The sequence below is a fragment of the Lonchura striata genome, chromosome 12, assembly GCF_050655825.1.
Source record: "Lonchura striata isolate lonStrDom1 chromosome 12, ASM5065582v1, whole genome shotgun sequence".
Taxonomy (NCBI): domain Eukaryota; kingdom Metazoa; phylum Chordata; class Aves; order Passeriformes; family Estrildidae; genus Lonchura; species Lonchura striata.
Window position 1 is genome coordinate 17281853 of NC_140714.1, and position 16196 is coordinate 17298048.

Consider the following 16196-nt stretch of genomic DNA (forward strand, 5'->3'; position numbering starts at 1 on the left):
TGGCAGAGTGTGGGCACAGGTGAGCTGTACATGCAGGAGAGAGCTGGATGGCAGCATAAACCACTGTGTGCTTAGCTCACTTCAGTCTGATTTGGGGCTGCATGTTGCAGGCCCCCAGATCAACCCTGAACACACTAATACAAAAAGTTGGATCTGAGAGGAGACCTGGCTTGAAAACCAGGCTCATGGGCCGGAGAGACAGAAGCATCTGTTATGTGTCAAGCCATTAGGATGGCAGCTTTGGACTTCCAAATGTTTCTTAGTATCTTTCCTACTGGGTAACTGACATTTAAATCCACTGATATTCCAGCCTGGCTACAGCTCGCCGTGAAAGGTCAGCTATTAGTGTTGTGCTCAGTCTCAGCTTTGGTTGTATCTCCCCTGTCTCCCTACCTTGTGGCTATCTCAGGATGCTGTGTCTCCAGAGCAGCAGAAACATGGTTGTTTGCATGCAAAAGCAGGAGGATCTTTTTTCTTTGGAGATGCTGCATGTCAGAAGAGGAGCTGAGGAGCTCTCAAGCGCTCTAATGGTTGTGGTAACTTGCAGTTAAATCAAAAGCTGAGGCACTGAGAGTAACATGGCCAGTAGCCCTTTGCCCGTTGCAAGGTCACTGTCACAAGGACTGGCTGGCTTGGGTATCTTAATTAATGTGCTGATAGGATTTTCTATGTCTAACCAGGTTCCCAGGACTCCTAGGATGAGGCTGCTGTGAAGGACTGGTGGATCCCCTGCCTGTGCTGTGGTGCCTGCAGATTCCCTGTGATCTCCTTTCCAGCTGGAGCACCGTTGCCAAGGCTGCTGGGAAGAATGACTGTTGGATGCCTACTGCAAGCCCCTGTCCTGGGGAGGACTTGGCTCCCTGTGCTGCTGCTGGCAGCCTCTGCTCACTGCCACTGGCCCAGCGAGCCGGCAGAAGTGGTTCGGGACTGGGAGAACCAGCTGGAGGCCTCCATGCACTCGGCGCTGTCGGAGCTGCGGGAGGCTGTGCCGGCTGTGGTGGGGATACCCGACAGCTCTGCCGTGGTGGGACGCTACTTCAGAGTCTCCATCCCCACGGATTTAATTGCTTCCAATGGAGAAGTTGTCCAGGTGAGAAACGCCATTCCCCAAGGATCATCTTTAGTTATATTCATGCAGGATCGAGTGAGTCACCCCACTAATGTGCTGGGTCATGAGGGTGGCTGGGAAGCAGCCTTACAGTTTTGTAGGACTACAGGAGAAGGATTTTTATAAAAAAGTAGTGTCATCTCATTGCAAAGTTTCTCTCTTCTGTAACAGAGAAGACTTCTCAGGGATGACTAATTGAATTATTGAATTTGTTGGCTGTATTTAAACTATGAGATGCTCTGCCCCTGAAACGATGGGCACATTCATGAGGAGATGCTGCCCTGGGATCTGGGGAGCCACGGATTCTCTGGGACTTCTGCTCAGGCTTGGGGAGTTTGCTTCACTGTGGTAACAAAACATTTCCTGACAAACAGACTCTGTCCTGCCAGCAAGGTTTTGGGCTGCCTGTGACACTGTCTCTTCTGACCTTGCCCCTAATTCCCCTTGGGAAAAATGGTAGCCTTTCCCCTTATCTAACTTAAACTCATACCGCTGGCACTGCAAGGACCTGAAAACTGTGTTTTGGAATCAGTCCTGAGTGCAGGAGAGGGGTAGAATAGTCCAGAGGAAGGTCGGGACATGGCCAAACACAGGTGTGGTCATTGTTAGTCCTTTCCTGGAAGGGTTTGCTTGGATCACGTGGAATTCAGAAAATTCTCTTCTTAAAAGATAGAACTGCCTTCCAGTCTCAGGATTTCTTTTCAAAGAGCATTATAAATCATTATAAAAAGACAAGCTTCTGGTGTGTCTTAGAAGATCAGAGGGAGATGAAGAGAAGTCAGGAGCAAGTCTGACATCTGTTTCTCCTGGAAGGCAGGTTTGGTTTAGCTCTCTGTACAGTCACACAATTACCGGAATCCTGATACGTGATCCTGCTGGCTTCAGCAAGGGTGCCAGACCACAATGTGCCAGGGTGGGCAGAAAATGTGAAGAATGCAGCTGTTATGGACAGAGGGTCAGACAGGGGGAGGAGGGAGGGTGAGCCCCTGGCCAGAGGAGTCGGGGAAGGGGCCAGGCTGGTCTCGGTGACTCTGTGCTGACCCATGGCTGAGGTCCCTGCCTGGCCTCACCCACAGCCTGTGCTCAGAGCACAGGGCACCTGTACAGCACCAGGCTGCCGGAGCCTGTGGTGAGCCCCAGATCTCATGTTACAAAAATTATAACTTTGGGTCGGGATTTTGCATCCAAGTGGCTTGTTCTGGTGTTGTCTAATAGCTGCTTTGATGGCAAGAATAAGTATCAGTATTTATATAACACCACAGCTTCCTCTGTCATCTTTTCCTGGCACAAAAGTCATCTGTGATAACTCAAGTAGCTGCAGGAAAATAGTGATGGATTATTTCCATTCCACCTGATGGCTTCACATTATGCTTCTGCCATGTAGGTGTGAGTTGTGTTGACCAACACCAACAGCCTGGATGGCCTGGAAGGGCCTGGGCTGCAGCAGGACCCAGCAGCTGCTGCTTGTGTATAGCTCAACAAACTCTGGGAGCAATTTCCATGCGTATCCCTGAGTTTACCCAAGTTCATGTTGCATCTGTTCACCTTGAAATTGATTTTAAAAGTGCAACAGGCTTTCACTTAGCTGCTGTCTCTGGAAGGGCTCTCCTTGCAGAGAATGCATGTTGGCTGCTGAGCACAGTTGACCTTTGCTATGGGGATTTGATTCTTGGCTAGTGAGAACTGCGTAGGCAATTTTGGGTACTAGGATGCATTTTTGTTTTACTGGTAAGTTTCAGGGCAGATTGCTCTGGTTTTTTTCTCAGGCTGCCTGGCATTTCTCAGCTGGAGCAGTAAAAGCATAATACTTCTGAATCTTAGTCTCTGCTGTACTTAAACCCTGAGAAGAAAGAATAAAGACTTCTGTTCCTTCTGAGATAGAGCAGGGTTTACAATGAGATATGGTTACCTGTATTTTTTTCCTCTTAAATTTTAAAGAAATTATCTACAATTTTTTATTAAAACAAATGCTGACAGTTGCTGTCCCCAGATTGCCACTGGAGCCTGGAGAAAGTGTGATTGCTTCATTTCTAGATGATTCCCACTGATTATTTCTAGGATTGTGGTGGGGATCGCCTTGAAGCTCCTTCTCAGATCCTCTCCCTGCTTGTTAGCAGATTCCAGCCAGCTGTAGACAAAATACTTTTATCTGCAAACTCGGCTGTGGGATGGAAACAACGCCAGGCATGTGCAGCGTGGTGGAGGAGTGCCCCGCAGGCACGCACTCCTGCACAGTCAGGTATGAGCTCCCCAGCCTTTCCCTGCCACCCCCAAAGCTGCTGAACAACAGGTGAGAGTTTTATGGCTAAGGACAGAAGCAAGATTATTTGAATGTGCTCAAGCTGCAGAGAAAAGGAGTAAAAACTACCACGTGTCTTAATTTCAGAGTCTGTTTCCACATTGCTCAGAGCCAGCTGCCTGCAAGGCACTGGGGCCATGGTAGCACCCTTCCCCTGTGCCTTGTGTTCCCAAGCAAGTGCCTTGCTCAGGCAGTATCATGTCCTCTGAAAAGCAGCTGGAGCTTGCAGGTATTCCAGCTGTTGGATTTGGCAGCAGGTCAGTCCAGATGCTGTCCTCTAGCTTCCTCACTACAGCAGGGCTTTCTAGCTGTAAGACTGCTCTCCTGCTGTCTGGAGGTGGTTGGAAATTAAAATTCCTTGCTGTGGCTTCCTAAAAGGCACCTTGCACACCTTTCTGTCACATCTTGACATCAAAACATTGGTATTTTTACAAGGTTTGAGTTAAAACACCCAATTTCCTTGCCATGCAGACAATGTGTGGGTGGGTTGCCACTGGCTCCCACTGGCTCCTGGCAGATGCTGGCTGGGACAGAGTAAACATGGGCATTAGTGCTGGTACCTTCACCAGTCATCATCTCCTTAACCCCATTCCCACTGAGGACTTGTGGAGTCTGACCTGTTACCTCTCAGCTGTGTCCTGTCAAAGAACAGATCATGCTCCGGTCAAAAGACCAGTTGGATTTCCTGTTCCTGCCACTTGTGTTTGAAGCTGCTCCAGAATTTGGCTGCTCTGATTAAAAATGCAGCTTCTAGCCTAAATTTAGAGATGGCTAGAAATATTTATATGTGCTGCCCTTTAGCCTAAATCAATTCTACCTTCATAATATTTACTTCCCTTATGTATTTATAGGTGACAGGCATATTCTCCATCTTGATTTTATTAGGTTAAACAAGCCAACCTCTTTAGTCTTTCTCATAAAACAAGCTTTCTTTCCTTCCCCTCAGCTTTGCAGCTGTCTTCTGCACCTCCTACAGCTTGAGTTTATTTTTCTTATGTTTGCATGACCACAGCATTACAAAACATTCCAGATGAACCTTTACCAGAACATTTTATAAAAGCATTAAACTTCCTTTTCTCTTCTATAAATAACCTTGTTTGCTGTATCCTACAATCATTTGTGTTTCCATGTCTGCTTTGCTTTGGACATTTTCCTATCAGCTTAAATATCCAGGTCTGTAGTTTTTCCTGCTTCTAAATGTTGAGTTCCAGAAGAGGACAGAAGGTGAGGTGCATGATTTGGTGTGGTGGCTGTTACCAAACATGGCTCTCCACTCATCCCACCAGCCAAGGTATGCTAATCCCACAATGGTACAATACCCACAAGGAACTGAGCCCTTGCACAACCTGATACCCTAAATACATATACCCACAATACATAGAGACACTATTAAATAACTTTTATTTAAAATAAAGGTGGCTCTATAAAGCATGCTGGAAGGAGAGAAACTCCTGGTGTGTACTGCTTCCAAGTCACATCCCTGCCAGAGCAGGAGATTTGCTGTGTCTTCCTTGAAGGTCATGTAAAGCTGCTGACCTGCCTTCAGTCCTGGTAGTGTTGGCTGTGGGATGGATCCCACAGAGCAGATCTGCATGGGTTTGTAGCCAGTGCTGAGGAGCTCAAGTCAGCACAGGTGAGCATTCCCAGCTGTGTCTTAGCCCCTCATTATTTTTAGGTTTGAAGTGCATGGTTTCCATAGGGCGTTGTTGGGAAGACAGCTAAAATACACAGCAGAGGCTCTGAGAAGCTGTCTCTGTAAGCAAACATAGCTGGTGGGAAAGTGATTAGAACAACAGAATTCACTCAGGTGAATTACACAGTGGGGCTGTGGAGCGGGCTTGGAGGTTATCAGAGACTGGTTATCCATCTGGGGAAAAGGGAGACTTGCTTTCATAGAATCACAGAGTTGTTTAGGTTGGAAAATACCTTTTAGATTATCCAGCCCAACCATTAACCCAGCACTGCCAAGTCCACCACTAAATTTTCCAAGCAGGAGGCTGAGTTTCCAATGGTTGTTCTGTTTGCCATCTGCTGAAGTGGCTTTTATTGAACAGCTTTGCTCTCATCAGATGTCAGGGACCTTGATTTATAAACAGGATCCACAGAGATTGGGTTGCAGGAGTCCTGACATGGGTATCTACTGTCAGGGCTCACCTCAATCCTGCTCCAACCCCAAAGCCAAGGGCTGGATGTTGACAGCCAGCCTGCAGTGCCAGGACACAACTTGCTTTCAGGGAAGAAAACCACAAAATACTGACTTTTTCTTCCCCTATTGCAATGATCCTTATTTCAGAGCATTTTAACTGAATGTGAAATTTATTAAAGTGGCATTTCTCAAAGGAAGAAGAGAAGCAAAGAGCACTCCCGAGGGGCTGTGTCATCAAGCTGGGTATCTTAAAAGCCTCTCTGTGTCAAGGCATTTGAGCTTCACCTCCTCCCTGGGGTCCCTGGTTTTCTTGGACTAACTGGGAGGTGCAGCAACAGCCGCTATTTACAGGCGAGCAGACAGGGATAAATGGCAGTGCCTGGAACAGGTCCAGGCAAAGGAAGACTGGAGCAGGGCTTTGCTTGGTTGCCACACTGCAGTCTGAGTGATAAGATGAGCTGATAAGATTCCTCCGGGGAGGCCGAGGGGGCTTATCTTTTTCCTGCAGTGAGACCGAGTCAGAGAATTTGGCATTTTCAGTGCACGCATAGTAACAAACTCTGAATTTGGAGGAGTGGAAAATGTGACTCGGTCTAATTATAAACTGGCTTTTCAGAGGGCTGGGAAGTTCCTTGTTTTGTCCTGCTCTTACAGGTTGTTGCTTTGAGCACCCAGGGAGACAGGAATGTGACAATAATGAGAATCCTGCAAAGGGGCAGACCTGAGGCTGCAAGATCTGGTCTGCTTTTCCTTGCCATCTCTTGAAAGCCGGCTTTCCAGCAATCTGCTGATGGGAGGAATAAATTGCCAGGGCTGGTTAGCTGTGCGGTGGCAGCGCTAAACCCCCAGCACTTGGCATCCCTGCTCTGTGGTATTTTTGCTTCCCTTTGGCCTTTTGCTTATAAAAAGTCGCGCTGAAAGAAGAGCCCGACCAAACTTTTTTTTTTAAAGCTGTTTGAGGCTTTTCCTGCCCCGTGCTCACCCCCTGGACAAGGGATAAAGCGGGGTGTGGGCAGCCCGTGCTGACCCCAGCCCTGGCGCGGGCGGGCTGCGCCTTCCCGCTCCAACAATAAGGCTAAACAAATCCTTCCAAGCTGCTTGCATGGACCGATGAAAGGAGGATTTCTTGGGACACTTAATGTTTTGTAGTGACCTCCCAGTGAAACAGCTGTTGTGTTCCCTTGCCCAGGCAGAGTGGGACGCTGAATGGTGTCCTTATAGCCAGCACAGAGGCGCATCTGGAAAAGAAGCCGTCATGGCAGGAGTATGCGAGGGTGGCATGAGCTGGGCGTAGCTGCTCAGCCTGCACCTTTGCAGAGCTGTTTTACTGATGGCAAAGAAGCTGGTCAGGCAAAGCCCAGCTCGTGTGGAAGGCAGGCTGAGCCGTACGCCCACATCCGCAGAGGAGGGGGCTCCTTTCTATGCGAGAGGCTTCACTCACTCCTTCAATGGCTGGAAAATGCAGATTAGCAGGAGACATGTAAACCTCTCATTCAGGTTGTCATGAGCACATAAAAGCAGAGCAGCTACTTTGAGTAGCTTTGTTACTAGCTTTGGTCCTTCAGAGGCTGAAGTTAGAACTTGAAGATGAGGGCCAGGACCAGTGATGTCCTTATTCCCCCTTTGCTGCAAGCCTTATTCCCCCTTAAGTCAGCTTTCTGGGCTGGGTTTAATTTGTTTTTCTAAAGCAACAGCTTCAGTGCACACAGACATACAGGAAGGGCTTTGCAGGGCTTTGGCTGGGACCAGCCAAAATGTGGGGTTAGTTCAACCATCCTGACCTACCTGTGCATTAAGGAAGCACCAATTACTGGCTGTTCTTGTGTAGCTTTTGGTCTCTGAACAAAGGTGGTGGGCTCCTGCTGGTAATGAAGGCTTGTGTCACTGAGGCTGACATACTTCTGAAAACCAGTCAAGTCTCTGGGCTGTGTTCAGACTTCCAGGGGCAGAGGCATCTGCATGAGATGTCCTGGAGCAGCTTGTTTTGTTTATGAGTTGTTGGGCCTTTTGTGCAAGGTACACAGCAGCCCAGAGGAGCAGTGTCTGCTGAGGGTACCCAAAAGCCTTGTCAGGTATCACAGTCCCTTCCACAGGGAAGCATCTGTGTTGGAAGTCCTTCCTGCTTGCTGTGCCAAGCACAGCTTTCCTTTCTCCAGCCTGAGCTTTCCACAGCACAGCAGTGCAGCAGCAGTGCCCAGTGAGCAGAAGGCTCTGAGAGGTGCCCATCCTTCTTGCACCACAGTTTTCTGGCCCTTGTGTTTCTAGGCATGGCCTGTCTGATGTCCTGGTTTGCAGTTCTGTTGTGTTAGAAGAGAGGAGGTGGCAAGTAAGGTTGGAGTCTCCTTCACACAACCTTTCCTGGATGCACACAGGCCAACCTTCCTGGCAGGGCTGTTCTTGGGGCCAAAGGCCCACAGCTTCATAGAATCACAGGATATTCGGAGTTGGAAGGGACCCACAAGGACCATCAAGTCCAAGCCCTGGCCTACCACAGAACAGCACAAAGAATCGCTGTGTGTCTGAAAGCATTGTCCAGACATTGAACTCTGGCAGGCTCTGGCAGCTGCTGTGGGCTGAGGGCTCTCCAGCTCCTGTCTTGCACCATCACATTCCATGACCCAGCCTCTGCTGCCCTGGCACCTGCCTGGGGCTGTGGTTCCTGGACAGCTTGGTCTGCAGGCACAGCGCAGCCTTTGTGTCAGGTGAGGAGTGCACCTGATGGATCCACAGGCAGAGCCTGCCTCCCAAAACAAGGACTCCATCCTCTGAGCTAGATCCTGCAGGCCCTGTGCCCATCACCTCCTGACTCCGGTCTGGCTGTGCTCGTTGCAGTGCCTACAGTTCCAGCAGCACTGGGGTGGATCTGAAGCCAGTGTCCCTCCCCCAACTTCTGTGGGACAAGGCAATGAGAATCTATCTGCCCATGGATCTGATTCGGGGCTGAGGCTGCCTGTTGCTTCTGCTGCCAACACTGCCCATGCTGCAGCATTAGCAGGGGGTTTAAGATGAAGCTTGGGCTTAGGCAAACAGCTTAGGCTTGACTCTTTCTCTGCAGTTATATTTGCATTTGAATTGCATTTGAATTTCCATTTTCTTCCCCTGCCTGCTGGTTAATTGCTTGCAGAAGCCTGAGCCTGCAGACTTGGTGTAACACTGGCGGGGTCAGTCAGTTTGGCACAGCTCAGCTCAGCTCACCTTCTGGAGGGCCCAGCTGGGATATTCCTCATTGCTGGCCATGTGTGTTGGGGTGACGCTGAAGGAGCCTGGCTACAGTAAATTGTCATCAGTAATTGCACCCCAGATAAATCCCTGTCTGTCTCTCAGCAGCTGGTGGGCACAGGGAGGGGAAGGGGGCAGTGGGAGATCTGGCAGAGCTGCAGGACTGTCCATGCTGACTGCCCAAAAGCAGTCGTAGGGGTTTTCAGGACTGATTTGAAAGGAGACGACTCCCAGCTGCTGCTGCCTATGCAATGGTCTGTCAGCACAAACAGGGGAGATCCCACTGGATACTTCCAGGACTGGGAAGATTTCGTAGCAGTGTGCCATAGTGGAGACCTGTGGCAGGATCCTATGGTACCTGTCTCCTGGCAAAGGGCTGCTGCCTCCTTTTCAGGGGATTCATCAGAAGGAGGAGCAGGACTAAATACCTGGAGGATTAAAGGGCCCTCTAGTAAGCAAGAATGCAGTTTTTGCCTGAATTCCCTCAAGGCAGCAGTTTTGCTCACTGCTCCTTTGCTTATCTTTGTCTTGTTGGCTACAGGGCTTTAAGATCCGAGTTTAAAAAAACAAGTCAAACTGAGCTATCTTCTTTCATGAGTTGACTGCTCTTGGCTGGCCTAAAAATATCAGGCCATGTCTATCTAAAAGGATTTTGTGAACAAGGTCTTCAAAACCAGCCAGACCACTCACTATGTATTTTATATCACTTTCATGGCTTATTTTTTAATGGTCTTCTATACACTGTGAGGCTTGTGTAATTTTTAGCCAATAAGCATTCAGTTACAATTATCTCAAATAATGGGAAAACAAAGCCTTCTTTTTTTTTTAACTTGGGCAATGGAAGAGTTATTTTGAAACCAGACCCCCTGAGGGAAATGGCAGGACTTAAGGCTGATACTTATTGCATACACAGAAAAGTGGGAAACTTTTAACATGAAAACTAGAGATCCCAAATCATTAACTGTGTGTAGCCTTAACAAATACCCTTTGAAGCAATATTTGAAAGAATCATTGCTAGAACAGAGTCCAGATCTCCCTCTTCACAGTCCACACCACTGCAAACACAGCAGTGATGTGGACAGGACAGACCCACGCCAAGGCCTCCTCTGGTCAGCATTTGTTTAGGAGCAAGTATTTTTATCCATCATGCTAACAACTTTATTTATCTACTCTAATCTTTCTGGGCTCTTCCTTTCTCACATGAACGTGGATGATTTCTGCTAACAGGTCAGTAGCTGTGTTTAAAGCAGTGCAGAGACATCAAATGCTTGTGACTTGTTGCCTTCTCAAAGATTTCCCAGGGGAAGCACAGGCTTCATAGGAGTAATCCACATAAATTTGATTTTCTTAATCATCTCTTGCAGAGCCTTTAGAAACAGTCCACATCTCCTCACAGGCTGAACACATCTGAACTAGCTCAGCTCTTTTTAAATCAAGTTTAAGTGGGTTTATAAATGTTTTGCAACTGTCACATCCCTGCTAGAACAAGTCATCCCAGCCAGTGATTGCTTAGCCTGTTTTTGTTTTTCAGGAGAGGCTAGATTTTGGTGTGAATCTGTCTGGCTGCAGTTTCCTTTTCTAGCATGTAAACTGCAGGTTAGAAATGGTTTTCCAAGCAGGAATATTCAGACTGGCCAGTGCCTCCCTTGCTGTCATTTCTGCTGGTGAGGTCAGTCACCTTTCTGAAATGAGTTTGGCTGTCAGAAGTGTGAGCAGTGATGACTGAAGGAAGAATCACCTTGTGACATGAGACTTGGTAAAATACTGCTGCTTGTAGGTCTTCTCCTCAAGTCATGCCAGTGCCCAGGGAGGAGGCAGCAGCACAAAACTCCAACTCTCAGGAAAGCTGTGTGGAGTGTGTGATCCTGTAATTAAGGGCTTTAGCAGAGTGCACAGAAGGGGAAGATTTGTTCCAAATGTAGCCTAAAATTACACACTCAGAGTGAATTTAACCACTCGCTATTAAAGTTTTTATTCTTCTTGATTGTATAAGCCTCAATAATGCTGTGGCTTTGTCCTGACTCTCTATGTTTCTGTTCCTTATGTGTGCCCAGCCCAGCCCTCCTCCACAGTGGGCAGGTTAGTGGCTAATTTTGGCACAAGAGGATAAAGAGTGGAACCATCCAGCTCCTGCTACTGTAAATCCTTTATTGCACTGAGCATTGTCTTGGCATCTCAGTTTTTAGAGGGTGTGACAAAATGCCACTTTTTAAAGGAAGATGGGGGCAGGTCAGTGCTTGTAGCTGGGCAGGAGCAGACCCTGCCTTTGTTCTGTTTTGGCAAAAGAAATGACAAGGAAGGACAATTCGTTCCTTTGTTCATGCAGGAGCAAGGCTTGGCTCCCTGTGCCCAGCTCAGGTGAAGGGCTGCCTTTCCTTTGGGATGGCTGGGCTAAAAGCAGCTCCTGTTCTTGCAGTGGAGGAGGAGTGCATGCAGCCACAGCCCTGCCAAAACCCCTCCTCTGCCAGATACGTGGGTACACAACAAGGCCTAGGGGAAGGATGCTCACATGCTGGTGCATGGTTGCATATATTGAGGTACAGGGCCCTTGGGACAGCTTCCTCCAGCTGTTGTAAGCAGGAATCTGAATTCTCTGCTCTGGCATATTGCTGGTGAGGAGTTAACTAAAGCTGTCCTGAGAGCTTTAAACTCTGCTCTATAAACTGTACCCAGCATGTGGCTCATGATGTACTCTCCAGCTTGTCCAGGCTGGCTGAAGCCCTCTGTAGCTCTTGCACAAAAGCTTTTTTCCTGCTGCTCTTGCCAAAAGATTTTTGGGTCCTGCATTATGCTGGCAGAGCTGTGCATCCAGACCCTTCCATGTGCTGAAACCCACAGTGTGGGGGTGATTCCCAGGGTGCTGTCTGGAGCCTGCCTGCAGCCAGGGAGTGGGAGTGGCACCCAGGACTCACAGTGTGCCCAGCCCTGCAGCATCAGGCATCCTTCCTTGTCCATCCAGGGGCTTTCCCCAGCAGAACTGTCTGGCTAGTCCAGCCCCAGCACTGCACCTGCTGCTGGGTGTAGAAATGCTCCTGCCAGGCAGGTTTCCTTGCAAAGCTCCTCTCCCAGCTTTGCATTTGGGTAAATGATGAAATATGTATAAGCTTTACAGAACTGCAGAGAACCAAAGCACCCTTTCAGGAAGAGAGTTAGAGCCTGGCTCTGTGTTGGACTGCAGTGAGCCCAGACCATGGACCAGGCTGCTAAATGTGTCTCCATGAGCCCCAGAGCATCCTGTTTGCTCTGAGTGCCAGGGGGAGATGCCTCGTGGAGTTCTGGAAAGCCCAGCCAGCGCACTTGCCAAACGCCTCCGGGTCTGGGAGGTGATGAAGCTCAGGTTACTCACTCTGGAGTACCTGCAGCCCCGGGAAATGTCACAGCCCACCGAGCTGGCAGCCTCACCCCTTCCTCCGCACAGCCCGAGCGGCTCCGCTGCGCCGCGTGATCCGCGAGCGGCTTAGAGCAGAGGATCTCAGCTGCCAGCAACTGGGGGGGCTTGGGGGTTTGCACCCACCCTCAGCTACAACCCAGGGCAGGAGACAGAGTCCCCCAGGCTGACAGAGGTAGCAAAGAGTGTGTTGGAGTCCTGAGGTGCCTGTGCTCTGAAACAAAGCCTTCTCTTGCAGCAGCAAGTTATGTGAAAGTGAAGTCCTTCATTTTTAGCTAGCCCGGGGGTGAAGCCAGGCTGGAATGCTGTCCTGTGTCATGTCCAGCAATTCATCAGCCCAAGTGCCACATCCCTGCCTGCCCACACTGGCCATGACACATTGGGTTTGCTCCCTTCCTTCAGCCTTGGCTGCTGTTCCTCTGGCAGAGCCGAACAACACCAGGTAGCTCTCAGGATTTCATGCTGCTTGTTGAGAGCTGGTGTGCTCCAGCCAGGCCAGGGACTCAGAACCATCGTTGGCCAGCTTCTGGCCACTCTGGGTCATCCTGGCTTTGGGGACAGTGGGACAAGCTGAAAATAAGTAGAGAAAATACATGTTCTGCTGAGCTGCTGGAGCAGTGCACTTGATGTATGTAGGGTGGGCCGGGTGTGATGGGGTGAGGAAAGGAGCAAGATGGCCAAGCTGGGAGAGGAAGGAGTGGGAAGAAGGCAGTTTTTGGATCAGCTCTGCTGAACAGCATAACTTCACCCTCAGCTTTGTCACTGTCCCCATGATGTAAACTCCCAGTCTGCCCTCAGAGAAAATAAACCACTTGTGCTTGGCAGTTGCACAGCAAGTGTTGGAGCACTTGCAGGCGAGGGGGCCTTGTGGAACTTTATGACCTCTTGTGGCTCCTTAAGCCCTTTGGGTCTGCACCCTGCAGAACTCATCCATGCCAACATGTGGAGGAGGAGACAAAGGCTGCCATGCTCTGGTCAGGATGTTCTTTCCCCAGTTATTACACTTCAGATTTTTTTCTTTAATCCTTGAAATTAAGCGTTACTGCTGATAGAAGCTGTCCTCATGCTGTACTTCTAAAAGCTTTTTTTATTTCTTTGTTTGGTAGATCTCCGAAGCTGGGAAGGACTCCTTACCTTCTTGGTTGCACTGGAATGCGGAGAGCAGCTCCCTGGAAGGGCTGCCCCTTGACACAGACAAGGGTGTCCACTACATCTCGGTGACCACTCTGCAGCCCTTCCCAAATGGGAGCTATGTCCCACAGACCACAAACGTCTTCTCCGTTGAAGTCCATCAAGAGGACCACAACGAGCCTCAGTCGGTGCGAGTGGCCGTCCAAGACACGAGTGACACAGCGCCCTTCGTGTGTGGCTCGGAAGAGCCAGTCACTATACTGACTGTCATTTTGGATGCTGACTTAACAAAAATGACACCAAAGCAGAGGATTGAACTCTTAAACAGAATGAGAAGCTTTTCAGAGGTGGAACTTCACAACATGAAGTTGGTTCCTGTTGTAAATAACAGACTCTTTGACATGTCGGCCTTCATGGCTGGACCAGGAAATGCAAAGAAGGTGGTGGAAAATGGGGCCTTACTCTCATGGAAATTGGGATGTTCCCTGAGCCAAAACAGTGTCCCCAACATCAGCAAGGTGGAGGCCCCAGCTAAGGAAGGAACTATGTCTGCCCGCCTTGGCTACCCAGTTGTTGGCTGGCACATTGCTAACAAGAAACCTCACCTCCCAAAGAGGATACGGCGGCAGATCAACGCCACCCCTACGCCTTTGACTGCCATCGGGCCGCCCACCACTGCCGCACAAGAGCCACCCACCAGGATTGTCCCCACCCCAACGTCGCCCGCCATCGCGCCGCCCACAGAGACAACGGCACCCCCTGTCCGGGAGCCCATTCCACTGCCAAGGAAGCCAACAGTCACCATCAGAACCAGAGGCCCCATTGTCCAGACGCCCACGCTGGGGCCAATCCAGCCAACCAGGGTAACGGAAGGCACGGGCACGGCCTCGGTGCCGATTCGCCCCACGATGCCTGGGTACATAGAGCCTACAGCAGTGATCACACCGCCCTCAACTACCACCAAGAAACCGAGAGTCTCCACCCTGAAGCCAGCCACACCGTCCACGACAGATTCCTCCACAGCAATAACACGAAGGCCTACTCGAAGGCCCAAAACGCCGCGTCCAACAAAGCCTCCCAGCACAACCAGATCACCCATCTCCAAGCTGACAACGGCCTCTCCGCCGTCCCGCGTGCGCACCACGGCCAGCGGGCTGCCGCGGCCCTGGGAGCCCAACGAGCCACCCAAGCTGACGAACCACATCGACAGGGTCGATGCGTGGGAGGGCACATACTTCGAGGTTAAGATACCGTCAGATACCTTCTACGACAAGGAAGACACCACCACGGACAAGCTCCAGCTGACCTTGAAGCTGAAGGAGCAGCAGATGATCGAGGAGAATTCATGGGTGCAGTTCAACAGCACCAGCCAGCTCATGTATGGCATGCCTGACCACAACCACATTGGGAAGCACGAGTATTTCATGTATGCCACTGACAAGGGCGGGCTTTTTGCAGTGGATGCTTTTGAAATCCATGTCCACAAACGCCCACATGGGGACAAGTCTCCGGTGAAGTTCAAGGCTAGGCTGGAAGGGGACCATAATGCAGTGGTGAATGACATCCATAAGAAGATCATGCTGGTGAAGAAGCTGGCTCTGGCATTTGGTGACAGGAACAGCAGCACAATCACGGTGCAGGACATTGCTAAAGGCTCCATCGTGGTGGAGTGGACCAACAACACACTGCCACTGGAGCCTTGTCCTCGGGAGCAGATCCGGACTTTGAGCAAAAAAATTGCTGATGACTCCGGCAGGCCGAGCCCAGCTTTCTCCAATGTCCTGCAGCCCGAGTTCAAGCCTTTGAATGTGTCTGTGGTTGGCTCTGGCAGCTGCAGGCACATCCAGTTTGTCCCCGTGACCAAGGATGGCAGGGTGATCTCAGAGGCAACACCAACGGTGGCAGCAGGCAAAGACCCCGAGAAGAGCAGCGAGGACGATGTGTACCTGCACACTGTCATCCCTGCTGTGGTGGTGGCCGCCATCCTCCTCGTGGCTGGCATCATTGCCATGATCTGCTACCGCAAGAAGAGGAAAGGCAAGCTGACCATCGAAGACCAGGCCACCTTCATAAAGAAAGGCGTGCCCATCATCTTCGCCGACGAGCTGGACGACTCCAAGCCCCCACCATCCTCCAGCATGCCCCTCATCCTCCAGGAGGAGAAAGCCCCACTGCCCCCTCCAGAGTACCCCAACCAGAGCATGCCGGAGACCACGCCACTCAACCAGGACACCATCGGGGAGTACACTCCGCTGCGGGACGAGGACCCCAACGCGCCGCCCTACCAGCCTCCCCCCCTTCACTGCACCCATGGAGGGGAAAGGCTCCCGCCCGAAGAACATGACCCCGTACAGGTCCCCACCGCCCTACGTGCCCCCTTAACAAACAGGAGGCTCTCGGGGGAGAAGGGGCCTCCAGCTCCACACCGGTGCTGTCTGTGGGCCGGCAGCCCCCTCGCCAGCCGGGAACATGAAAGCCCAGCCCGCTCCCCAGCAGGCTCTCCCCGGCTGCGCCCGCCGCACCGGAGCGCTCGTGGGACTCGGGGGGACACTTGTTTTATTTTTGCCTAACAAGCTTTGGTTTTATTTTATTCATAGAAAAAAATTCTCGGCTCAAAGACGCCTTCCCGGCGGCTGGGCTACGGCCGGGGCCGGGGCGGTGGGCAGGGAGGGGGGTCGGGACGGGTCGGGCCGGGTCGGGAGGAGCAGGCAGCACTGGGGTAGCACTCTGGGTCTCCGCTGTTTGCCTTTAACACTAACTGTACTGTTTTTTCTATTCACGTGTGTCTAGCTACAGGACGTAACATGAAAGGTAGCCTAAAAATAATTAAATTCAAGGGACTTTCTGAAGTCGATGGTTTAAGTTTTTACATTTAATCTGCTGTTTACCTTAACTGGGATGTGTA

At 50.5% G+C, this 16196-nt stretch overlaps 1 protein-coding gene across 1 annotated transcript in view; it reads left to right on the forward strand.

The window, feature by feature from the left end:
* The window catches only part of DAG1 (dystroglycan 1), a 49187-nt gene extending 33367 nt beyond the window's left edge, over nt 1–15820 (forward strand). Inside the window, 3 exon segments of the mRNA XM_021529173.3 lie at nt 681–1090; nt 13267–15581; nt 15583–15820. Coding sequence (XP_021384848.2) covers nt 809–1090; nt 13267–15581; nt 15583–15673 — 2688 coding nt within the window. The 5' untranslated portion in view covers nt 681–808 and the 3' untranslated portion in view covers nt 15674–15820.
* Nucleotides 15821–16196: the final 376 nt, after the last annotated feature.